A 26863-nucleotide genomic window follows, 5' to 3' on the forward strand; every position below is an offset into this window, starting at 1 on the left:
TGAGTGTTGACGTGCGACCGGTGACCTCATAACTAATACTGTATTTTATTTTTTATTTTTTTTATTGTCTTTAATAAACGTAAATATAAGATAGAATACATGAATACCATTTTTTTTTAATCAGTTTTGTTTTTGTTTTGTTTTTTCATGAAGACCACTAGTTCCTGAAGCTTTGATGACGTCACGCCACGCTTCACAATCCACTTCCTGGTTAAAGGTTCAAAGACGTGTTTACCTCATCTGCTTCATTTGCCCATCGCTTGAAGAAATCTTAAACTTTTCAAATGCTTCGTGCAGTTGTTTTGAGCTCACGGGACAGCCACAAGTTCACTTCCTTATTGAGGATTTTCCGCTCCGTTTCTGCTCTTAGTCAGAGGACTTGCCTGTTCAATATCACGCCGACACCGACAACAACAGAACAGCATGTCTCTTCTCAAAGAGCGCGGATTCCAGGTGTCTTATTAGGAATCAAGAACTGTGTACCTAAATTAAACTTCAGGGCCTTCACATGTTCAAATGAAGGTAATGACGTCGTTGGAAAAGTCAAATCAACACATTATCATCTTGTTTACACATGCAAGGTACCGTTTTCTAGTGATTTATTCCGCGTTACGCACAATGAAACTACAACATCCTGTTTTATTTCACTGGATTCCAGGTTTGCTCCACCAGATCCACTGAGAAAATATCAAAGCAGGCTTACCATCAAGGAGTGGTGATTGTAACCTGCCCTGGGTGCAAAAATCACCATATTATTGCTGATAACCTTGCCTGGTTCTCTGACCTCGCGGGAAAAAGGTTTGTCTTCTTGATTTATATCCCAAATGATAAAGGGATCTCACCCTTAAATAGCAATCAATCATAGGTGTTTTCATAGTCTATTGTTGTGCGCCCTTGTGCTACATTAATGTTCCTCCCAGTGCCATCAGTTCACAAACCTCCAAGACTGGAGAAGAACTGTTTCTCTTCATTATTGAATAAAGTGAATCTCTTTCATTACCCTGTTCATGCAAAAGGGCCCAGTGTCATGATTTGGCTGCAGCAGTTGAGTTGAATTATTTTGGAAAATGTGACACTGTTAAGAAGAGTGCTTACATTTTCCTTTGCTTTAATATCCGTTCTTGATTTGCGAGTCAGTGGTTATAGGAACACTTTTGGACTGGTGCAATGGATGGAAAAAATGGATGAATCCTCCCAAATATTGCCCCTCTAAACATCAACAGAAATGGAAATCTCACCTAACTGATCAAATAAGTGACGCTGATGGTGACATGTCCTTCTTGCACCTTCCACACATGTACCTACTTATCCTTCTTATTCCAGATAAAGGTGCAAGGCTTAGTCATGTATTGCATAACTTAACTGAATAAAAATAAAGCGTGTTTTCTTTTCTTTAGGAATATTGAGGAAATCCTTGCTGCAAAGGGTGAGACAGTGAAAAGGATTGAAGGCAACGCGGTCCTGGAAGTTGTTGATGAAACCAAATAACAACGTGCGGCTGAGAAGCAATAAGAAAATACAGCAAGATCGTAAAACCGAGCATTCTCTTGTGGTATTATTAATTAAAATAACATTTTACATGGAAATAAATGAGAGCTTTAGTCTTAAGTCTTTTTCCTGCAAGACGTTGCTCAGGGAGAAACACTCAAAAAGCCAACAACATTTTTACTGTCGAACTTGTATATTTACACAATTAAGCATAAACCTGTTTGTAGATCATTCTCCAAGGTCTTGGGGAAGGACAAAATAAATCAAACTGCTATTGCCTTTGAAGTGTGGCCTTTGAAGCCATAATTAACTCGATAAAAAGTCCCACCATTTATATATTTGTATAGTAATATATTTGTATATCATTTATTTGAATAATTTAATTGAATAATATATTTGAATAATATATTTGAATAATATATTTGAATAATATATTTGTATATCATATATTTGTGTAATATATTTTTATAATATATTTGTATAATATATTTCTAAAACAATATATTTGTATAAAATATTTCTAAAGTAATATATCTGTTTAATATATTTGTATAATGAATTTGTATGATAGTATATTTGTATAATGTCAAGAATAAAGCCCTTGTTTATTTTCTTGTGACTATCGAGCGCCATCTTGGTTGTTCTCGCGAGATCACATGTGTATTTATTATGCTACAAGACGTTTCTAGCCGTGAAGAATTTATGTATTTTTGCCTTTAGTGATATGGCTGCTTTTGAAATATTAGACGAGCCGGAAAAGCCGCGGCATCGTCCATTCCTGATCGGGGTCAGCGGGGGAACCGCGAGCGGCAAGGTAGTCCATGAAGTCATGCATTTCGTTGAACATGTATCAGCTGTGCAACATGGCCAGCTAGCTGATGGTTTACAGTCAGTTTTATCCAAGCTGTCAAATGCGCCACGCCCATTTCTTACGGGTTTATATTTAAAATGATATTATGTGAGGGAAACATAATGTAAGATGTAGCCCAGCTGATGCTAAAAATACGCGCACACAAGCTACTAAAACGCTTAAAAAAACCATTAAGTTTTTAGTTTTGGTGACATGCATCATTTCCCATTCAGATAATGTTTTTGTTTATTCCTAGTCAACAGTCTGTGCCAAAATTATGGAGCTTTTGGGTCAGAATAAGGTGGACCACCACCAGAGAAAGGTTGCCATTATAAGCCAGGACAGTTTCTACAAAATACTGACACCTGAGCAGAAAGCGAAGGCTCTCAGAGGACAGTACAACTTTGATCATCCAGGTGAGCGAGCAAGTCACACAAATCGCTATTGATCACTGAATTAATTTTTTTATTTGTGCTTTTTCAGAGGCCTTTGATAATGAATTGATGTACCAAACATTGCGAGATATTGTGGAGGGCAGAGTAGTTGAAGTTCCAACATATGACTTTGTTACTCACTCCAGGTATGCCCCAGCAGCCCGTCCACTCCACTCCTTGCATGTTCTGTTGTAATTCTGTGTATGATTGCAGACTTCCAGAAAGCATTACCTTTTATCCAGCTGATGTTGTCCTGTTTGAGGGTATCCTTGTCTTTTACCCGCTGAAAGTGAGGGACATGTTCCATATGAAGCTCTTTGTAGACACTGATTCAGATGTACGATTGTCCCGAAGAGGTATAGCCATCTACAACCAATTCATTGTATTAAAGTCTGCTTAAACTTTAGTGTCTTTTTCCCTTCAGTTTTACGAGATGTGAACCGAGGAAGAGACCTGGAGCAGATTCTCACTCAGTACACAACATTTGTCAAGCCTGCGTTTGAGGAGTTCTGTCTTCCTGTATGTATTAAGATGGAGAATCTTGTTCACGTATGTTGTTCACTATATTCATGTTCCCTTCCAGACAAAAAAATATGCAGACGTCATTATTCCAAGAGGCGTCGATAACATGGGTGTGTTACCTTTCATTTTTTTAGTCACACTTTTCCCCACTGCAATGAGCAATAATGTTTTTAATTCCCACGTTACAGTGGCAATTAACCTGATTGTCCAGCACATCCAAGATATTTTGAATGGTGACATCTGCAAATGGCAACGTACATCTATCGGCAGCCGAGGCTTCAAGAGGGCGATTTCGGAGCAGGGCAATCTACAGAACGGCCTTGCCAGTCCACCAGGGAAGAGGATCCTGCTAGAACCTACCAGCAGACCACACTGAAAAACGGTTGTGTTAAAGCATGAGTCCCTAGACATGCGTTACACTGTAACTTGACTACTAATAACGACTACTGCAGATTGGTTAAACAACTATACCATCTTTCAACAAACTAATTATATCCCATCCTGATGTACATTTTAATTACGAGTAATGTCAAGTATGAATTTGTATTCATAGCAGTCTTCCTATTCAACTGTTTTGGTTTGACTAAATGTTACTGATTTTTACGTTTCTTTGTATAAATTCCGACAGTAGCTCTCCACTTGGCCTGCATGGCACAAAGTTCAAGTGGGTCGTCCATTTACAAGGCAATGTTAAAACAACATAAAGAAAGATTTGTTTTATTAAGGTTGATGTGTAATTTTGACCATTATTCAAAAATGAGTTGAAATGGGTTACTATAGAACATTTTGGATTGACAAGCACACAAGTCACTATGGACTTCTGTCACACTTCCACTCAGACAAAACCTGCACCATATTGTGATCGCCTGACGATTCTCTACTTTTGCACGGCACACAATGATTGAGTATGATGTACATAGATCACAGCGTCTTTTGTAATTGATAGTTTTTTGCTTTTTTAGTGCACATAGCCTATGTATGGCACTCACGAGAAGCTAAGCTCTTCTCATTAACACAAACATCCTTTTATAAACAAAAGGAGAACTGTATATAATACATATATTATAACCATACATGATTTTTGACAAAATGTTCCAAAACAAACTCCTCATTTCCAGTCTCTAAAGGTCATCCTTTCTTCAAGTTCAGTTCCTCTCTAGCTTTAGCAGATGCCCAAGCTTGCAACAGTTTAAAGTAAGTAATGCTTGAGCCGCTCTGCTGTTTGAGGAAGAAGTGTTAGGCTGCAGAAGATGACCAACAAATGGCACATAATATGAAGGGGGGGGGTGCAACGTAATGGGCCATTCACCACAAGCTCACGCACTCCAGAGTGCTCCACTCTCAAATCGAGATCCCAGTAAGTGAACTGGTTATTCACACAGTTTTTCCCTGCGTCTTCTTCCCATTTCATCATATAGTCTCATTGTCCAAACAGAAGAGCTGCAGTAATCCCAGATTATTCTCCGACAGCAGCGGGGCTCCTTGTAAACACTTCAGCCGTTTTTCACCCAAAAAGTGTCTCCCACAGCCCAAGTATAGAGCATTCATTCTCCTTTCTTTCAGTCTGTAGTAAAGTGGAAATAGTGTCATAAAGCACAGTTGGAGGTCATTCTTGAAGCCTCAGAAAAGAGGCCTACTGGGCCTAGGTCTTTTCCTCACGATCCGTCTTGCGTCTAGCAATGTTCCTAGGTTTTATTTTAAGTGACAGCTCCCATAGTGCCTCTTCTGCCAGGTGGTCGCTGAAGTCATTGAAGAAACACACAATATCTTCGTTTCGTTTCAGCTCATAATGCCTGGAAACAAGAGATAAATCTTTAACAAGAGGCAATTTAAAAATAAATCTGGCATCACCAACATCATTGTTCCTCAGAAGTAGACCTACACTTGCTGGAAGCGACGCATGCTATCCAATATGTTAAACTGTTGCCAGCGTTTAGAAAAGTTGACTTTTCCTTCAATGAGGTCAGGGTTTCCCAGATGCACAAATGTGAGGTCCTGTAGAATAAGACCCCTGTAGGACAAAGTGTGTTTTAATGAATCGTGCAACATAATAGAAACAATAGTGGGAGGTTCTTATCGGTTTGAATGTATTATTAAGTGGCTCACAAGTACGGGATGCATGGAGGCTCCACTTCGGCAAGAGCCGCTCTGTACGCTCTAAAGGAGGAGGAGCTGTCAATCAATGTGCAATATTCCTCCAATCCCTAAGAAGTAAGAAATTGTTAATTAGACTGTCAATGTCAGTAAAATATGCATATAATTTCAAACATCTCTGACCTCAGAAGTCTGCTTCTGCCACTCTAACCTCCTTATTGGGGCAGAGTCCAGTGCAGACAGTATTGCCAAATATGAGTTGAAATTGTTCAATTTTCTTAAATGCTATAATAAATATAAAAGGCATTATAGCAATGAATCCAAAACAAGCAATACACAAAACATTATAATCTCTGTGACAAACCTTCATTATTTTTATGAACTTAAGAAGCAACTTCTCTCTGTCTTGAGGTTTCTCCTGTTGAATTATCAAAGAGCGAACCCTACAAGAACATAGTTTTTTATAGACTTGAAAAATGAAGATTATTTTGTAATTTAAAAAAATATACATTTACCGATGTGACTTACCAGTAACTCATATTGTTAAAGTGCTCTGTGAACTGTGTCAAGTTTGGACTCTTCTCCTCATTTTGTTCTTTGGCCCATAGTAGTACTTCTGGAATCTGAAAGTATGAAAAATAAAAACTTTAAAATATAGCCAAGTGGAGAACTGAAAAAGCCAAATAAAAATGGTAATTACTTCAATTTTGTAGAAAAGTTCAGCGTCCAGTAGAGTCAGCTGGTCGGCTATTTCATGACTGCGGAAGTCATGCAAGGTACCAGGCCTAACAAAACACACATTATTTAACTGCCATGTTCACGAGATGCACACTTCAAAGAGAACCATCAGTACCTGGCAGAAACACCCCGTGCAGAGAGGGGTTTCAAGGAATTTGTGTAGCGGAGCAACTTTTTCTGTTCCACTTTATCCAGGATGTTCTTGCGTAGGACACGAGCAAGACTAAGCTCGCCGTTACACACCAAAGTGAATACAAGGTCCATTAGCTGTTTGAGGATGTCTTCTGTCATCTCCACAAGACTAAAGGTAAATTATAAGACAATGAGATGTGTATTCACAGAAGAATTAGCATTTTCTAAAAAGGTTTCCCCAGAACTGACCAAAGCTCATCCACCACTCTGACCAAAACAAAGAAGGTATTCTTGCTGACCCTCTTCTTGAATGTGTCTGGACTGTGGCAAAACCTTGTGTATGTGCAGCGTTGTTAAGAAAAACAATGCAACAACAAACATAATGTGACAAAATGTTTCCAAAGCAACCGCACAATATAAAAAAACGTGTCACCCAATTGTGTTTGAAGGCATCACACACAGATTCTTGATGAACAATAACAGACACAGCGGAGCTACATTCAGTAAAGGATATCTGTAGTGTAGCTTCTTAATGAGGTCTTCTGGGATAATGAACGTCCTGTACGTCGTCAGAAATGCTTCACAGTACAACACCAGATCTGTCAAGTAATCATGCTTGTAATTAGTGTTGTGATTGTGTCAGTTAAGTAAAAGTCAAACCCACAGAGCTACAACAACTGCAGAGTTATTGCCGCTTGTTGTAGTTTACCTTTTCGGTCTGTTTCTGTGGCATGGACTAATAGGATATCCCCTGATCCAGCTCGTACATCAGGGCCATCATCATTCTGACAGAACAACAATATAAAACAAGAAGAGAATACATATAGATAAAACATTACCTTCTCACCTGTCAAACACATACACACTAGGGCCCGACTGATATGGATTTTTGGGGTAAAGGTTTCAACCATAGAAATGTATCTAATAGAGGTCGACCGATGTGGGTTTTGCACGTTTAGTCGGTGCTTCAGAGGGAGTTTGTTTGAAAGACAAAAATCAGCAGATTCCAAAACAAAAAAGGGTAAGTCTATCTTTTTGTTTAGACTCTTAATTGTCAGGAAATGTTTAGCAAAGGTTTCTCAAGTATTTCTTTGTAAACCAGAATAATTGTAGAACTGAGGAAGCCTCTAGGATGACAGGCGCAATGTCCTCCTTTCTAAACCAAGCTCAGATGACAACTTTAGCAACAGTGGGCTGATGATGAATGTGTCAAATGAACTGTGATCAATAGTACAGCACCTTCATTTTCACAGTGAGGAAAAACGTCTCACTCCAGCTAACCCAGTGAAGAAAACTAGGAGGATATCTTTTTATTAGCAACGAGCAATTACTGATAAGTTGTATATAGTTTGCATCTGTAGAGATCAGTAACTGTTGTACGAAACATGATCACTGAAGACAATCAAAGACTAACAATGGGCTTCACAACAGATCTTTTTTTCAGAAGTCACCTCTTGTTTTAGAGTTATCCTGTTCATAATCTCTTTGTGGTCAATAAGAGACAACTCGTCAACATCTTCCTCATCACTCTCCGCTGTATCTGCAGACTTTGGTCTCCTGTAATCATAGACAGATTCAACTGAGGCAGCTCACTTTAAAACAATTCTGGTTAGATTTAAACATTGTGGCTCTTACCTTGCTTTGTCTATAGCCTCTTTGCTATTGGTAGCAGTGATTTGAGGGGTTGGATCTTGAAGTTCATCTTCAGCAACAATTGTTTCCTGATAAGGAAGAAGAACATTTGAATGTCACCATACATGGATACACGCATCATCATCGGGAATTGGTTATAAGCAATGACAATGATGTTTAGCAACATATTATGAAATGTTATTGTTAGGCTGACGAGTATTAATAGAAGACGGTGACACGTAACTTTGACAGATGACTGAAAAAACCCAGAGACACCAAGTAAAAATGACAAACACAATCACACAATCATAGGACCAGCACACATTTAGTTTCCACGAGATTAACAGATCCCACAGAGTGTTTCCACATTAGACAACACTATAACAAAAACACATAGCAGTTATGAAGAATATTCTGAGGAGAAGCTACAGCCTGCAAACCATTTAGTACCTATTGGGATTTCCAAAATGTCAGCTGTTAGGGTGGAGCAGTGTTATGAGGTTGTTGTTTATGATAAGTGGAGAGAGAAGTTGCCAGCCAAGGAGGAAGAACACACAAACACACACACACGTGTAAGGAAAACACCCATCAAAGCACCAAAGCCTCTTCACAAGCAAACCAGAATCGAGTTCATGTTGTCAGGTTTCTTTCCATTTCAAATCCATTTCAGAGTGAACAGTTCAGGATATGAATCAATAGTGTCGACCTCTGAACAATAAACGTTTTATTTTTCCCCTTTACACTGATTCATGTCCTGAAGTGATGTGCAAATGGAATTGACCTTTCACTGATGGCATTCTCCTACTTACTCTGTGGGAGAGAGGCAGCTCCCCATTGGCTTGGCTGGATGAGTACAAGTTGACGTACTCCCCCTCTCCACCCTCGTCGTTCGCACTCTCGCTCTACAGGAAGAGAGGAGGGACACAAGCCGAGAGCATAAGGAGCGGAGAGGGGAATGGTGTTTTCTATGGGTGGGTCTGTGTGACCAAGTCCGAAGCTAACGGTGTTTGAAAGACCACCAGGGGGTACTAAAGTGCAATGTTTTTTTTTTTAAGTAGCAGCAAAGCAACATGCAGCGCAAAGTTCTCTACCAGGAGTCCTGTAGGGGTAGTCATCAGACAGCAAACAATACGTGGGCAGTTTAGGACAGAGGCTAAAGAATGGCTCACTATATTATCAGAGTAGTGGTACGGAGCTTTAATCTGTAATAAGATGAAATATCCGGACAGAAGACGCTCACATTCATTCTCTGAAACCATCTACTGAATATGAGCTGTCTGTCCATTTGTTAGCTCACCGCAGAGGTGTGGAGAGAATCAGTGAGAGAAGACTCAGAGGGAAGACAGACAGCCATAGAGCCCACTGAGCCAGTCAGTGAACTGTTGGGTCCGCCCCCGCTGCCATCCAGGCAGGTGGCATTGGCCAAGGCAACCTGGTCCGAGCTCTGTGATTGGTGAAAAGCAGGAAGAAAAGAAGAGAAAGGCTATGTCAAGGTAGCAGAAGGTTAAAACAGAGAAGAGAGTGAGAGTGGACAGTCGCAAAATGTTTCACACTCAGTTAATCCTGGACTAAGAAATGATGCACCTCGGCATGTAAAGCACTGAACCCTTTACTTGCAACACAAACACCGACAGCAAGAAAGCACAAGATGACCAAATTATAGATGCAACAATGACCATGTAAAAATATGACCTGGGAGATGATTTGGCAGGAAACATGTACGAGTAATTGGGAAGATGAATGTCAGAAGGGCCAGTGAGGTACCGTTAACCTGTAGCAACATGTAGCACATACCTGCTGTTTCAACATACCAGCAGCTCAGACAGATCCCTGATCAACACACTGCACACAATGTATTCATGCACCAACAGGCAGAATCCACGGGAAAAAGCGAACTTCCCTTTTTCTTGAATAAATGTTCATAAGAAGAGGAAATTACAAAAGCATAATTTATTGCTGCCTTATTCTTTCTCTTTCCAATCTATGCAAAACTGCCTTCCCCGCATGCTTTTCCTCTTCTATGACATCCTCAGAAAACACATGCCCCAAGGAGCTGAGGAATGCAAACATTCCACAGAAAAAGGACAGGCATGTGGGTGCACCGAGAGGTTTGGGTTTTACGGCTTGGTGAGGACAAACCCCTTTCTCACTATGACTGACTTATTGAACCGTTCCCATCCATTTATCAACTGTAAACTACAACAAAACGGCCACTGCCTGATGGTCAGAACAAATAGAAAATATTACACAGGGGGAGCCCAAAATATAGCCAAAGCACCATTACTAACTAACCTGGCTAACACCATGCTGCTGTGTGCGCTCGAATTATTTCGAACTGCACAACAGCCTGGGGACCATGGCCGAAATCTCCGGTGGATTTGGGAACCAATCACAGAGCGAGGAGGGACGGCAAGACGATGACGCGCTATTCGATATATGGAAGCTTGTAGTTTATTTACACTACTGTACTACTGTACTATACATTGCTTAATAAAAAAATTAAAAAAAATAAAAAAGTTTATTTACGGATAATAAAAAAAAAGTTTATTTACGGATCCAACGTGACAGCAGCAGACACGATGGTATTTTTTGATCAAGCTTTAGACCTTGTTCTAAATAATTTAGTTCAAAAGTTTACAGCGGGTACGTCATACGTCATCTCATACGATGATACGATTGGCCATGGCTACGTGCAGACGCATGAGACTTTTTTTTTTTTCTTTCGTATCGCACCTCTCCTACGAAAAAATGAATTGGTGGTCCCCAGACTAAATATCACTTGTGATTTTAGTCTGGTGTTAGCCAGGCTAATTACTAACGGTAATTAAAACAAAAAAACAATGGAGATTATTCAAAATATTGGAGGTGTTGTTCAAATAAAAGCCACTACAGAGAGTTAGTTGTAATGGCCCGTAGTGACTCGGCAGATAACAGCTGTTTTCTGCAATTCCCCCTAAAATGGTGGATTTCTATGGTAACAATTCACAACATTAGATCCCGAACTCTGTTGCAATAATTTTTATAACAGCCACAAAGCGTAGATGTGATGATGGAGCAATGGAAGGAGGATAAGCAGCAGAGAAATGTGTTTTCCATCATGTCCATCTGGGGCTGCATTCCTCCAAAGATCTCCTGAGGGACTTCAAACCGACTCCTACACCTCGTGTCTTTTTTGGCCAACAGCTCAAGTCCCATAAGCAGCAAACAAAAGGTCATTGTCAAATCATAGCCTGAAACCCATTTTGGCATTAACTTTTTAAGGTTGGGTTTAAGGAAGTTGACAAAAGGATGTTCAAAAACATTTCATATATAAGCAGAAGTGTAGAGAAGCCTTTACATATTCACAATTGATATTCTCACATATACAGCTTTCTTAAACAACATGTAAAGAATGACATCATGTTCAGTTCTAGCTTCAAGCCACAACAATGGCGACGAAATGTCAAACAATGATACAACAACCCAGCGGCGCCGGCTCCAGAACAAACTGAGGGTTAAAATGGGTGCATCTTAATTTCAACATATTAATGCCACTAAGAATAATTGTGCAAACGAGCAATCCAATAGTGCTCCTTATGATAATGTGGTGATTAGGTGCCAACAATGTAGGACTAACTGTGATTAAGCTTTGTGATTAAAAACATAGCCCATCTCATCAGCTTTTTGAGGTTCACTTGCCACAGTAAGCAGCCTGGGTTCAAGCTTGACTAGTGTGCTTGCGTTTGCGTGAGAATGAATGGAATGTGCAGACTTACAGGATGGTGTTATAGATATGTTTAATATGGTCCAGCTTCCACATAGGTACTAATGCCCACAGTTTATTACAGTCAAAAAACTGTTGGACCTAAACCCAGGTCCACATCCTTAAGGGCTCCCCCAACAGTCCATAAATAGAACTACAATAGTCCATATGGCACCTGGCCCAACCCAAACACGGCCAAACTAACTAATTATAAGGTGCACCAAAAGCAATACAATTAAAGAAAATTAGGGAAATGATGCCAATAGTTTGATGTTTTAATAAAACAATTTCAATTTGCCTTTAGATCAACCAATATGAAGATAAACCACAATAATTGTATTTCTCCATGCCTACAACATTGTTATTTGAAATTGGGTAATCAAAATAAACATTTGGAAGAGGACCAAACACATCTAACACCTATTATCAAAGCAAAGCAGCAGCACCTCCATCAAAAAGAGGCGATGTCCTGCTTCCAGCAAAGTTATGAGGAGAGGTGAGCCTGCTCACAGTAAAGATGCATCTTTTTTCAAAGTATTATTCACAAACAAAAACACCCAAAACGATTTAAAGGCTTGTGTTTAACTCTGCTTACTGGGTAAAATGTGACGTGGTGTGGTTTTTAGGCAGAACAAAACCACAGCAGACTGGATTAGAAGCAAAGTCAACTCACACAGCTAAAGCACACAAGTATGGGTCATGAAGGTGAGTAAACAAACGGCAACCAAATCTCCAGCACATCTGGGCGAGGTGAGCGGGCTATTGTGGGTAATACTGAGAAGAAGCCGACCCATTTGGAACACACAGCACCCAGGCCACACATGAACCACTCATGGGCAATGGGACTCACCGTGGGCGTGGTCAGAGATGCCTGGCCAATCAGGTATGAGTTAGAGACAGACATGCTGAGGCCCAGCCCAGAGCCTGTCTCCTCCATGGCCGCGAGAGACGGCTGGAGGTGGCAGGACAGAGAGGAGGAAGAGGAGGAAGAAGGGGAGGAGGAGTGAGAGGCCTGAGAAGACAAAAAGGATAGGGAGGAAAAAAAGACCAGTAGAAAATAAAGTCATTAGGGTTATTAAGAGAAGATTAAAAGTGAAAGGTGATTACACTAAAAGGAGTCGATTAGAACAGATTTCAGATCAGAAGGGGAAGTACTGTATCAACATAGTTAAAACAGGGGTATGTTAAGATTTAGCAGAGTTTATTTTAGTTAAAGAAGTTTGGATTGAATAAATCATACATGAAAAAAAGCGTCCTTTTAAAACAGGACAAAGTAAAGTTCATCAGACTAGTTAAATGATGTCATGTTGCCATTTTGGATCTTACGCACTTTTAAGCTAAATAGTAAATCAAGTAAATATATCTTTTTTCCATCAACTACAGAATATAGCACGTTAGTAACAGGACAGTAAGTTCTTTTTTTTTTTTTTTTTTAATTCAAGTCAACTCAGAAAAGTAAGTAAAGCTGGTTTAAAAGGGGCTCATTTGTTGGGTCACCATTTCATCAAATCCAAAACATGCTGCAAGATTAGGCTTTGCAGTTGCACAGATAAGCAGGACTCTCAGCGGTGGCCCTGGTTCAGTTGGTGTCCAAGGCAAGATTTTAGATCGTCCTCTATTCCCCCTCCACACTACAAATGGATTATAAGCCATATTTGATAACTACTCTCATGTCACGCTCTTCAGGGGTTACCGTGCAGAGGTCGTTTGATTCTTTGTGGAATAAAGCCCCTTGGATTTTAAATTTCACTTATTTCACGTTACCTATAAATGTCATGATTCAAGAGGTAAGATACCTTTAAAGTGCATAATGACAGGTTTTGATGCTTTTGAAAATATGACTTGTTTAGATGGATAACATCTGTTGTAAGTAATAATTATCATTCCATTACAATGAAGAAGAAATGTTTGGCAGAAAAGTTATTTTTATTTGAATTTTCAAGCTGCTCACAGGAAGTGACAGATAAAGGTGAAGTTTCATAGCAGTTTGACTCATTTCCCATTGACTTAGCACGGCAACAGTTTAAAAACCTTCATCTATGTCACTTCCTGTCAGTGTCCAATAAGGAAGTGAAACTATAAATGACACAAAAATGGGCAATCTAAAAAAAGCTGGGTACAATCTTTAGCAAAATCTTAAATATAACTATGTTTTAGCAAAGAATGTGTCAAAGGTGTCATATGTCCTACTTTAAGACTCGTAACTGGTCCTAAAGTCTATAATCACCTGTGAGGAAACTCATAAAGCCACCAATTAAATGCAGCAGGATATCGAAGAGCTTTAAATAAAATGTAAATGAGAGCGGTCAAACATCACTCTCTTATTAATCATAACCTCCCATTTACCGACAAAAGTCCTGCTGATCTCCCTGTCTAAACGTTGGGGATCAGCAGAACCAGGAATATGGTACTTCAAGATATCTTAAAAATAAATAAAAAAATCTTAATCCCTAACCAGCCTTTTTCATCAAACCTTGCAATCAGTCGCATGTGTTCGCTTCTGGAGGAGCTACTGCAGCCGTGTGATATTGAGGGAAACCTCTGGGTGGAGGTTTTACTACCTTCCTCCACACTCCGCTTTCTAACTCACCTGCCTCTCCTTTCAGACACCTTAAACCCTATGTCTAAGGAGAATCTGCGATGGTACACTGAGCTATGCTTGGGGAACCTGGTAAAAAAAATCCAGGGGAACAGCAGTCAGGCCCCTGTGCCAGCAGCGGAATCGTACTAATGTTTCCCGCGTTCAGTATTTGTATGTGGCATTGATTGACATCGTTCATCAGTGTTTCTAGAAATGTTTAAATTTGCACAGCAAACTAAATGTGAATGCAATTGCAATAGAAAAGTTACAGTTAGATATGTTATTGTGTTTCCATAATGCTCACCCAAGTTGTCGCCCGTCTAGGGAACAAATGAGCTACGTATAAGCATGAAACATACATGGGACAGCTGTGTTAGTTAGCTGTGCAAAACCCCAGAACAATTACACACTTGCTGCTCTGATTTAAATTATATGAATCTGGATCTAATGTGGTCTAATGCATGTAACAAGGCTCATCTAAGCTGAACCCTGAGCTTAATTGAAAGGTGTTGAGGAAACACAATGAAACCCCCCAATAAGCCTAAATTTGGGGATAACACAATTGTACAATAACTTCTTACCAGTTGCCTCTGCTTCGGGGGAAGTGCGGGAGGTTGAATGGGCTCATGGACAGAGTCGGTGCTGCTGAAGGAGTCATTGAAGCCGTAGACTTCCTGAAAGCGCTTATTACGCTGTTCATAGATGCTTTCGCTTTGTGGCATTTGGTAGAATACAGAGGGCTGTGGTTCAGAGTAGTCTTCAACAAACTGCATGTACTGGAGAACTAACAAAAGAAGAAAAGATAAGGTAAACATTTAATTAGTGTTGTACCGTTTCCCATGAATTAGAGCAAATTTTAAGTCTGTATATTTAGCCATAATGTGTGATGAATAAAAATGGAAAGCAATGGCTTTATGAATTGACCTACTACAGTAGCCCAGTAGTAAGCGGTGAAAAGGGCGTGTTAGGAAGAGACCCATGCTGCCCTCCCTAACCCTATGGCTGGACCCATTGTAGTATCACTTCCTGTCTCTGTCTGCACTTAAAATGGAATAATTTAAAAGGAAGTTTGGGTGTAGTCCCATGTTTGATTCTGTTATATATTTAAACTCCTATTTTCATACATTAAATTTGTCATGTTGCACAAAACCCTATGACTCTCACTTACTGTGTCGGCTTTTCTTCTCTGGCAAAGGAGGTGGGCTGCCAGGCATGTCCGCATTCTCACCAGCCATATATTGAGCAACAAAGACACCTCCATTTGACTGGGGCATTGGTGAGATGGGTGTAAAGAGGGGGAAAGGTGGCGTGGGGTGCAGCTCCTCTTCTGACAGGTTGTCATATTGAGAAGGATAGCGTTCATATAGCACCCGAGACCCGCCATCTAAAAAGCCCGACTGAGTGCTTCGCCTCTTCTTTTGGGGCAGTGCAGGGGGCGCACTAATGCGAGATGACTGCAAAGGGTTGGTCTGATTTGGTTGTGGGGTCCAGTATTCCGGTGGGTGCTGAAGTGGAGGTGCACTGAAGCGAGGATGCGAAGGGTGCTGTCCAGGCACTGGGGAAGAGGATTCACTATGAGATTCCGGGAGGGGGCTGAGACACCCTCCCACTGGGATTGGGGGCAGGTTTTCTCCATTTGACAAGTCCTGATGGAGGAAGTCGTAATCGGGATCATAGTTTTCTGCGTTGTCTAAAACAAAAACAAACACATACTCGTTGTGAAAGATCTGTTAAATCCTTAACTTGGTTTATAGATGTATAGATGGCTTACCAAGAGTTTCACAGCTAGTGTTGCGCGAGCACTGACCACTGTCCTGCTCCATGGAGGACAGCTGTTCATCAGACTTGCTGAGTTTCCCCATACTGCTGCATGGAGACAGGCGCGGGGAGTCCCCACCATACGACTGACTCCCACCTGAGAATCTCCTGTGAGGGAACTCCTGCTCATAGTCCTGCTGCTGCACAAACTCACTTTAGAGTATGATCCTTGGGGTTTTTGGCATTAGAAATGAAGCAAACTCTCACCTGCTTATGAACACTGCATGGTAGACTGGACCCTCGGCTCATGGGAGCCACCACTGCCACTCGTGTCGGTGACGGGGCCGACTGGCGCTTTTTAGGCGGTAAAGCTGGTGGAGGACTATTAAAACAACAAATTAGCCAAATTAAACTTAATGAACATTTATTCAGAACCATTAATGCCCAAGGCAAGCAATTAAAAATACTATCTTTGACATGTATGCACACACTAAAGTATGTATATATGCATTATTATCATCATCCACTCTGGTGAACAGAGAGACAAAGTTAAAGGGGCATCATGTTAGCCTTATATGACATAAAGCTGCCCTGTTGTTATGTTAAATATGGACAGAAGATTAAAACAAACAAGGCCACAATGTGGGATTCATCAAAAATAACAGCATAACTAGGGCACAAAGTCATGCACTGGATGGCCGTCTGATTGGATGTCTTCTTCAGGAAATACCTGGGCGGAAACACTTGAGACAATGCAGCCATGCACACCAAAACACATCCAATCAACAGGCTTGAAATGGAGCTCAGGGGTTGGGTGTTAAAATGGAAACAGACAATCCAACTAGCCAACATACTTCTCCTTTTGGCAAGGTCTTCTTTGGCCAGCATCAGCACTCAACTGTGCTCTGTTCCCAGAATCCAAAAAGGACCCAAAAATAAAACAAATGAAAAACAGCAGAAAGAGAAAAATATGTTTTGCTGAAACTACGGTGTACCATTCCCATAGACAAAAGCAGATTTATATAGAAATGTCAACGGACATCGGAAAGAGTAGAACCTAAGAATATTAAAGTCCAATCATAATGCTGGATCTTTCTCACCTGAGCTCTGCCATTTTGGCTTCTGGAAGAGGAGGTTTTGGAGGTGCTACATCTTCATCAGGCCCATCCGTAGACGCCTCTGCAGGAGGAGACGCTGGAGTCACTTTTGGAGATAGTTCCTGCTCCTGGTCTAGCGAGGGTGTCTCTGCTGACACACTGCTGCACACACAAACGTTTCATTGAAAAAAGATGAAAACATCACACAAGGGCCAGTGTGAACTCTTCTCTCTTACTTCTCTGCCAAGGAAGCAGGTGGTATGGGTTTGTTAGGAGTGGTAGGAGACGGCTGTTCCTGTTTCTCTATGGTAAGCTTCACCAATTCCTTTGAAGAGACATGACATTCAATCGTCTGTCACTGACAGTAAAATAACACTACAGAATAATGTTGACAATACTCATCCAGATACCTTTACACCGTCTAACACAGCTTTGATAACACTGGTGACAGCAGCCACATTTTCCTTGTCTTCCAAGTCTATACCATCGAGCATTACTTGGTCTGCCCATCGTATAAGATTTGCCAGACTCTGGTAGACTCGGTTGTGGCAGGATGACAGTGCAGTACTGTAGGAGCAATAAAAGAGTAGTTTTAGAATCCACAGGAAAACAAAACACAATATGAGAAAAGAAACAGAAGTAGAAGGTGACAAAGTGCAACATCAAGTACAAAATTCACTCACACATACAAATAGAAATACACACACGATTACATAACAAATGTATTACATTCTGAGATTCGGGGTTTAAGAATATCTATGTCAACAGCAGATTACGCATGATGAGTGGACTGAAGTTATTTGCTAATAGAGTGAACTTTAAATACAGAAATGATTTCAAGGAGGGGCAAAGGCCTGTGTTAACATGCCCCATCTGATCTCCAGTGCCGGGATATCTGTCTCCACACAACCCAGACCCACGGTTAGTAGGAATTGAGTAAAGTTATGGTCCCGTTCTGGGCTAAATAAATGGAAATAGTAGTAAGTATCTGGTTCCTGACTTTAGAGCTATGTTATGCTAAAAATTGACAGTATGGCTCTTGTTATCATAACATGTTTTGACTTGTTTCCATAATTGTAATTCAATCTAAACTACAATGTGCAAGATTTTTTTTATTTGATCAGGAAAAGATGTCATGTGGTTAGAGCAAAACATTTCCACCCACAGTCTCAGGTTGATGTCATACTTACAAAAGTAAAATGTATACAAAATGATGCACTGAGAAGCAATTATTATTTCACTCACATCTTAAAAACAGTCCTACCTCAGGACGCCATCACTCACTCACCATCATAATTATTCAATGCGTTTACGGGTTTGCTTTGACTAAAACTGCTTGGTTTGTGCATGTGATCATTTCATTTGAAATAGTGTTGTTTCTGCTTTAAATAATTTAAAGCTGTACTAAGTAACTTGTTTACATTAATAAATCCTTTTCATAGTCCCTCTGGCGGTAATACAAGTGTTAACGGGATGATTGGGGGGGTCTTTCACCTTTCACTCTGGCCAGAAAACCACAATTGCAGATTTCCTGCATCGGGTCGGAGCCACAAATACACACTAAAAGAATCACGAAGAAGAAGCTAACAGGCTAACGGGCAAAGCTAACTGCGGGCTAGCACCACTTTAGCTGTGTTTACAGCCAAGTTTGAGTGAAAAAAAATTAGCTTCATTGTGTCATTGAGTTGTGGCACAATATACAATATCCCTCTCTCCCTTTGTCTTTTCTGTCAGTGTAGTATTTACTCTCACGGACAATTAATGAGTAAAAAAACGCAACATGCTACAACACCTGTAGTGGCGCTTCTGGCGTCTCGGGGCATGACTTACTTAGTTCAGCTTTAAAACAATTGTTGACTAAATGGCAATTTCATGGTGATATGATGAACTAAACAATTAAACTAATATATATCAGGAAACATGACTGAGGGTGCATGTGAACCATCCTTTTACCATGTTACTGAGCTGTACAAAAAAGCGCAAACTAAATTTCAAAACATGTAAGATGAAGGTGGAGGTAATCCAACTATGACCAAAAGGGTTTTGACTCCTGGTCGGGGTCAAATCCCCACAGATGGCCGCTGCTTCTCAATATTGCAGCAACAATCCATTATTGGCCACAAACCACAGAGTAGATACGAACTCCATCAGCTGTGGCTTCCCTGTTCTCGTCTGCACTGATGAATGACCAGAGGCATCTACCATTGTCACAGCCTAAAGCCAAAGTTTCAGCTCGTTACTACAGTCAAAACACAACAACCTCCGGCTCCAGTAAACTGCAAAAAGTGGCAGTCATCCAAACAAAACACACAGGATATCCTCAGTTACATTATCAGTGCTCAGGCTTGTACTTGAATGTTCAGTCGACAACTCATGAGCTTAAACTTGTTCTGACAGAACGGAAATGTTAAGAGACAAAAATGAGAGGAATGAAGTAAAAGCAAAAACACTGCTCAAGCTCGATAGTTTAGTCTAGTTCATCTGCAGATTGAAAACTTCTGCAGAAACACACTTAGCAACGCACACCCAACAGAATAAAACAAGTACTAAAGTGAGTGAAATAAACATGGGAAATATTAAACTGACCTATGTTGTATTCGGGCTTCCACTTGAACAAGGGGCAAGATGGCTTCGAGTACTTTGCTGGCTGAACCTGGAAGCATCTCTAGCACTTTCTTCTCAACAACCATTTTGTCCACAATGGTCTTGAAGTAACGTAGTGCACTGACGACCTCTTTTTCGTGCTCTTCGAGGCGACTGACCTTCTGAACAAAGAAAGTCGAAAAAAAGCAGCATTAAGTGAAATTAGTTCAACAACAATAACAAGAAACCTCTATTGCCTATAATAAGGAATACTTTTAAAGCTCTCAGTGATGCATTTGTGTATGAAAAGTGCTTTATAAACATAGTTTGTTTGGTTGATTGATTTGATGTTATTTATCCTTCTATATTCTTAACTGTATTGTTTTTAATGTATTTATTATAGCACATTGTGTTGTATGTGTATGGATGTAGGGAACTGTTTTTATTGGGCCCGTACTGGCACAAATGAAGTTCCTAACAGATAAATAAGTAAATTTGATTTGGCTCATTTCTTGAACAGAAGTTACAATCTCAGAGGTCTAAAGACATTTGGAAAAATGGCCAGTATAATTCAGCACTACCATCATAAAATTCATTTCATCTTGCTTGTTGTACTGTTGTCAAGATGTTTAGTTGATTACTGTAGATGTCAAGCCATTTACAATAACGTGATGTTATTAATTGTGTTTGTGACATACTGGGGGTGAGCGGTGTGTTGGGGATGTGCTGTGAGGTGAGGGCATGGATCTATTTTAATAAACGGGTGAGGGAGGTGTGTGTGTGTGTGTGTGTGTGTGGCACACAAGGTGGCGCATCTAGAGGAGCTTATTGGTAATGCATCGGTGCCGGACCGGCAAAACGGGATCGCTTAGAGCAGCTTTAATGTTTAGTGAAGTGTTTCTCTGCTGCTCCACAATGATGAAAAAAAATAAATAAATAAAATAAAACAAACATATTTGGTAATAATCACGACTTCTGTTTTATATCTATGTAAATCTAAAAAGAAATAGAACTTGTAACAACTTCCCACTCAGTTGCTGCTGTTGCCATGATGGAAAGCTAACTGCCACGCTGCTGCTATGTCACTTTTTTCCTGTCTGGTTTGCTTTGCTATTTCTCTACAGCAGCTGGCGCAAATAAAGTACAGGACTGGTAATGATGCTGCATATGGCAGATAGCGGCCGAGGGGAAAGGGTCATTTAGCAGCTTGGTTGTTAGCTTTACGTTAGCTCTCTGCTAAAAACAAGCTACTTCTAACCTCTCAACTGTGAGGAAGTCGGAGTAAACACAGGTAGGAGGATATATCAGTAAAATATTTTCTGCTTTCTACACATGCCTGATGCGCTATTTAAAATTTGCATAAAGAAATGGAAAATAGAATAATCTAATCTGCTGTGAACAAATGCTCAGTGGTTTGGAGACTTGTCCATGTTGTTTTGAGAATGGAATCACTTTGTAAAAACAAAAATGTATAGCGCTTTTCCAGTAGCTCAAAGTTGCTGTACAATTTCGTGCATTATTCATTTACTCCATATACAGCACTGTCTGCGTACACTTGTGTATGAATGAGAGTGTGAATGGGTGTCTAGTTCCTTGTTCTAAAGACTGAAGTCTGAAGGCCTATTCATACTCCACAAGACGCTTATTGATACTCCACAAGCTGCGAGAACAAAATGACGTCACTTTGTTCTCGCAGCTCCTGTTCGGCAGCTCTTGCTGACACTTCGGCCCGGCAGAACTTTGTCCGGCAAGGCTGCGAGAACTCTGGCTGTGATTGGCTGGATTTTAAGTGGGCGGGGTTATTTTTGGCGGAAGCGGGAAGCCACCAGAATCCAATGTTTACTTCCTGACACCGGTGTGGAAAACAGGAGACAACATGGGTAGTTTTGAGGCATCGCTCAGGGCAGTAAAATACTTCGCTGAAGGATTACAAGGACACGCAAATGGCAAAAAAGTCGTGGGGAGAAACTCCGCGGACGTTTTGGGCATGGACGAAGAGGAAACAGAAGAGCCGGGCGCTACCTGCGTGAAAGAAGCAAGTGATAAAAAAAAGTGGTTCAGACTTGTGGACGGAGGGACACCAGGCTTGTACATCTTAGACCCTTTCATCAAACACCGAGAAACTTCAAACAACATGTATCATGAAGGTTCTTGGATGGACAAAACCGCACTGAGAGTTACACAGACATCAACCAACATGATTTTACCGAGTGACTCGGAGGTAAGGTTTTAACGTTAACGTTTTCCAACGTAATATACCAGCGGGAGATGTGCGCTAAACATGAAGTCAATCTTCAAAATGTTTGCAATACCGTGACAGCTACATTTTATAATAGTTTGAACTCAAATGGGTCGTTTTATTTCGGTCATTCCTTGTTTGTTTTGGCTACGGAAAAAGGGGGCGTGGCAGTTCGGCAGCAACACGTCTTGTGGAGTATGAAAAGTCAGAGCCCAGACGAACTTTGTTCTCGTTCTTTTTGCCTTCTTAGTATGAATAGGCCTTAAAGCTGGTAGAAAGGCCCTATATAAATGTGACCATTTACACAGTGATGGTAAGCCAAATGTGTAGACACAGCTGCCCTGGGGTAGACTGATGGAAGCTAGGCTGCCAATCTGTGCTGTCGGCCCCTCCGACCACCACCAACCACTTGTTCCCATCCAAGTACCAACCTGCTTAGCTTCCGAGATCTGACCAGATCAGGCATTCACAAAGCGATATGGACATTTGAAGATACCCACCTTGTTGGCTGGTTTCTCTGGACTCTTGGCCACTGGTTCAGGCTGCAGCTGTTTGCCCTTTTTAGATGGAGTCCTCTTGATCTTGGGAGAGTGGAATTTGTTCATCACTTTCATAGTGAAAGAGGTCAGGTGGGACCTCTGTGAATCTATGACGGTGAGAAAAAACAAAAGAGTAGTCAGGACAGGCATTACTCACAACCATACATTTACAATGCAAACGCACTAGGGTCAAAGTACAGCAATGCCTTGCGGATTATGGATAGAAAATGTTTTATATAAAACCTGTGTTTGTTCACGATTCAAGAGTATTTTTTACTATTTATTAGACTTTCAACCGGTAACGCTTTTACATGTATCAACATGATGCACACATACACTACTCACTCCACAGGACTAATCCTGATCATCCCTGATTTCAATCAAGAGCCAAAGAGACCAGAAGCAGCTAAAGACTAGCCTGTGCCTCATGATGTTCACTTTTCTCCTTACACAAATTCTCAAATAAGCCACAAATCCCCAGCAGAACGAACAGCATGCCCAAAAGGTCCTCGCGTTCTTTTTTCACTTGTAACACTTTTAGCTATACACACGGTTTGTACAGCACAGCACTGGACATGTAGACATATGTCAGATACACTGGTGGTGTCGTCCCATATGGCAGGGCTAGGGACATGTCCTCAAAGAGTGAGACCAAGGGATCAAAACAAATGAGAGAATAATAATAGTAATAATAATAATTTGTTTTTCTGGGGTCTTAGTTGTTGGATTTTGGAATGCGATATTTATGGCGATTGCAGTGATTGAGTTTTTCTTTTTTCAGGGGGCACTGACGTGCCCTCTCGGTATCTGACAGTATTTTTGACAATGCTGAACGCTCCTATGCAACTTTAACATTTTCCCATTGGAATCAAATGGGACGGTCTGGTCATCGCAACGGCAACACAGTGAAAAACATGGCATGGTTGTGATTGACTTTTTGATCAGGAAGTCCAAATGGAATTTTGTGTTGAATTATTGAAATTTCTACTCTTTAATTTGGATAACTTTGAAAGTTAAAGATTATTTTCGACCCCAAATTATCTCGTTCCGATAAAGCGTTTTGGCTGTGTCTTATCTTGTAATGTAAAAAAAGAAAAAAAAGAGAGAAATTTACAATTTAGAAATAGCCCCAAAAACATGGTTGGATCGGGTTTGAATTTTGAGTTTTCGTCAGTGTTCTCTGGGAGAACAGCGTGAAGGCAAAATAAGAATAATATTTCTAACAAAAACAATGTATCATAAACTATACCTTCTAAAAGAGTTCACACATTCATGCCTCATGGTAGGAATGTGTGAAGAATGTGTGAGGAAAGCACTTTGTGCCCGTGACTCAAGTCTCTCAGTCGTCCATTTACTTCTTTGGGCTGTACAATTACAAAGTTGATTTTTACATTATATGTGAGTGTTTATTTGTCCGCTTGTAACTGGACAAATGGAGCTTGCTGTCCAATTACAATGTTCGTTTTCTGATACATGTATTGTACGTGCATGAAACGTACACGGCGAGAGGAGTGAGTTAGTGTATGTTTGAGGGGAGGTGCCCGTTTCGCGTGCACTGCCATACGATTATAAAAAGCCCCTTCGCCAGCCCTGATGGCGCTCTGGCCTAATTAATAATAATGCTTTGCTTTTATATAGTGCTTTTCTGGACACATGTTTTTACATTGCATTACTTATTCATTCCATACTTAGTGGTGGTAAGCTACTATTGTAGCCACAGCTGCCCTGGGGTAGACTGACGAAAGTGAGGCTGTTAATCTGCGCCATCGGCCCCTCCGACCAACCACACACACACTAAATTCAAGAGCTGCCATTGCCGTAGCGCTCCATGCTGCACTGATGCCACTGAAGTAGCAGTTAGGCTCCTCTACAGTCCAGTGAAGTGGGTCAGAGGTGTTGTCCAGGATATAGGGGCCTTCCACCTTGAACCTTGCCATGCCAGTCATCCACTCCTGCTTTTTGTGTCTCTGTAAACAATAGGAAAAGCGTGTGCTCTGGCTGGACAGGCTACCTTGAGCCTGTAATTCATTATGTTGTACACCACAGTATATTTCTACAAACATGGGAGCAGGGAATGAGCACAGCTTCAGAATTTAACCAGTCTTCTCCTGGTTCTGTGTAAAAGAGTACTGCGATTAGTGAATTCACTTCCTCATTCATAAAAGTACTATCGTGGAACCCTTAAAGGCATTGGGTTGGGTACCGAAGGCATCATAATTTGACATGTTAAGCACACAAAATACCACTGCAACAGTGGTAGAGGTTAAGAATAACGTACTTATTTCAAAATAAAAATAATGACACGGCGTCAAAATACCCCTATAAAAGAACATTCTCTGGTGAGACTCTTGTCCCAGATACAGGTATAATTATGAGCAATGTTTCAAAGTGGACTTTGGGAGGTGGTTGACTTAGAAGACATTTATGGCACAGTGGCGCAGCAGTTAGTGCTCATGCTTCACAGCTCGAAGGTCCTGGGTTCGATTCTCACATGGACGGGGTCTTTCTGTGTGGAGTTTGCATGTTTTCCCCGTGTCTGCGTAGGTTAGTGGTAGGTTATAAAAAAGAAAAAAAACATGTGCAATAGGTTAATCCTCCAGCCAGGTGTTTCTGACCACCAGCCTGGCTCCACATCATGGAGATGGGTCCCCGAGCGCCGGCCTATGCTGGCAGCACTGCTCCTACAGTTCGCCCCATGCGACACTGAGGATGGGTCAAATGCAGAGATTAATACAATATAACTTACTTACTTACTTACTTATTAGATTGATATATGGTATAACTGAAGGTGTTTTACATTTACATAATACATTTTTGTTCTATTTTTTGTCACTACCCAAAGTGTCAGAATGCCGTTCTGGACCGTTTCCACTCACTTTAACCCCGATCATGAGTCAGCACAATAATCAAGACAGCAGACTCACATGTGTAAGTTTAACCCACACGTTCTTCATCACCTCCTACTCCTTTACACACTTCTGCTTAGAACAGCCACAAATGCCCCTCCTTTGACAGACATCACTGAAGTTAACTGGAAATGACATCACCTCACACATAAATAAACAAGCAGAAGCAGCTCAGAAAAGAGCTCTGTTAAAGCCATGCAGACGGACACTTCGCCTCTTCACATTACCGGCTGCTGCCAAATACAGCCCCAATTGAAGATCTAAGACCAGTTGAAAGAAAGAGAAACAAAACACATTTTGTACGACTTGAGGCCGGGGGGGGGGGGCCCAAATGTTTTCCAAAACACATCTATAAAATAGACAATAATATTGCCCGTCCATCTCTGATCGGCCTCTAGGCTCAATCCAGACAAAGGTGCAAGTAAGATCAGCCGTTTACCATGCTAGCTTACACTTTTAGACACATCAAAGTTAGAAGCAGGAGCGTCAGCATCTTGGATATAAATATGCTTTTGTGACGGACATTATTGATGGATGTAGCCATTTCTTCCAAACCTACCAGCACCAGTGAGTCTATATTCTGTTTCTTTATTTGAGAAGTTTTTTTTTTTTTCAAGCAAGCCATGATAACAATTATTAGAGAAAAAGATAAGAAAATGCCACAATGCCCAAAAGGACAAGGCAGAAGCAAGAAACGCTTATTATTTTTAATCTAAAGGTAACGCGTTTGGTCAACTCGTCTAAATGACAAAGGGTGACAAGGCCTTGCTCCTGTCATTTAGGCCATAAGAAAGAAACTTGCATAGCACTAATACAAAAGTAAAGAGGCGGCACCCATGGGAACTTCCAGAATAAGGTGAATAGAGTGCTGTTTAAATTTGTTAAGAGAAAGATAAATTTGAATGTAAGCTGAAATGTCTTCTCTAAAATGCCTGACCAATCAGCGTGGTGACATGTTCCCTCCCCTTTCCCCTGGAATTGGTATTAATTTATAAATCTTTATTTAACCAGGATAATAGATATTGGTATAGCTAGCAATCTGGTCTCGACCCCAGGGCTGCATTATTATTGATAACATGACAGTACGACCATAACAATCTATAAATTAGCCGCATCGTTGCATAAGCCGCAAGGTTCAAAGCGTCGGAAGTCATTTTCTCTATAGTGTTCTCTATAGAAAACATGTTGTAGACCTGCCCATTAAAACATCCCCAACCTACATTGAAATCTGATGGATTTAATGATCATTGGTTGATTATAGAGCCCATACTATATTTCAGCTTTTATTCACTTTTGGGTCACAAAAAAATGATAACAGACTCTCACTGCTGGGCTATTAGAGCCTTGTGGTATTGCTGCAAAAGTAGCCTGGTCTGCTGCAGTTTTACCTTAGTTGAGACATGAATAAAGTTGAACTGCTGCTGTTCTATACTCAGACTGGGACTTTATGGACTTTATACGTTATGGCTGGATTTACTTTGGATTATTTCTAATGCTGGAGCATAATTGATCTTTTTCTGTAAATATT

The 26863-nt window shown here is 40.7% G+C and overlaps 2 protein-coding genes across 11 annotated transcripts in view; one reads left to right on the forward strand and one right to left on the reverse strand.

The window, feature by feature from the left end:
• The first annotated feature begins 2127 nt into the window (after positions 1-2127).
• Positions 2128-3971, forward strand: uck1 (uridine-cytidine kinase 1). The gene is made up of 7 exons (XM_079582808.1): positions 2128-2302; positions 2595-2754; positions 2822-2918; positions 2986-3128; positions 3197-3291; positions 3356-3404; positions 3483-3971. Exons 1-7 carry the CDS (start codon positions 2213-2215, stop codon positions 3668-3670), a joined length of 822 nt encoding a protein of 273 aa, XP_079438934.1. The 5' UTR covers positions 2128-2212; the 3' UTR covers positions 3671-3971.
• A 46-nt stretch (positions 3972-4017) lies between these two features.
• The window catches only part of rapgef1b (Rap guanine nucleotide exchange factor (GEF) 1b), a 33987-nt gene continuing 11141 nt past the window's right edge, over positions 4018-26863 (reverse strand). The window contains exons 2-27 of one of the 10 annotated variants that reach the window (XM_079582800.1): positions 22391-22536; positions 19655-19830; positions 17479-17635; positions 17305-17393; positions 17072-17230; positions 16826-16876; positions 16239-16353; positions 15985-16171; positions 15382-15903; positions 14795-14997; positions 12483-12644; positions 9188-9334; positions 8700-8792; positions 7894-7979; positions 7710-7815; positions 6968-7043; positions 6770-6857; positions 6508-6597; positions 6242-6427; positions 6089-6173; positions 5917-6011; positions 5753-5831; positions 5572-5673; positions 5401-5498; positions 5177-5305; positions 4018-5087 (exon numbers count right to left, since the gene is read on the reverse strand). In XM_079582800.1, coding sequence (XP_079438926.1) covers positions 4937-5087; positions 5177-5305; positions 5401-5498; positions 5572-5673; positions 5753-5831; positions 5917-6011; positions 6089-6173; positions 6242-6427; positions 6508-6597; positions 6770-6857; positions 6968-7043; positions 7710-7815; positions 7894-7979; positions 8700-8792; positions 9188-9334; positions 12483-12644; positions 14795-14997; positions 15382-15903; positions 15985-16171; positions 16239-16353; positions 16826-16876; positions 17072-17230; positions 17305-17393; positions 17479-17635; positions 19655-19830; positions 22391-22536 — 3578 coding nt within the window. In that variant the 3' untranslated portion in view covers positions 4018-4936. Of the gene's footprint in view, positions 5088-5176; positions 5306-5400; positions 5499-5571; positions 5674-5752; positions 5832-5916; positions 6012-6088; positions 6174-6241; positions 6428-6507; positions 6598-6769; positions 6858-6967; positions 7044-7709; positions 7816-7893; positions 7980-8699; positions 8793-9187; positions 9335-12482; positions 12645-14794; positions 14998-15381; positions 15904-15984; positions 16172-16238; positions 16354-16825; positions 16877-17071; positions 17231-17304; positions 17394-17478; positions 17636-19654; positions 19834-22390; positions 22537-26863 lie in introns of all 10 variants that reach the window. The other 9 variants (XM_079582799.1, XM_079582798.1, XM_079582796.1 and 6 more) reach the window with 9 other exon arrangements.

This window comes from Gobius niger, assembly GCF_951799975.1.
Source record: "Gobius niger genome assembly, chromosome: 2".
Lineage (NCBI taxonomy): Eukaryota > Metazoa > Chordata > Actinopteri > Gobiiformes > Gobiidae > Gobius > Gobius niger.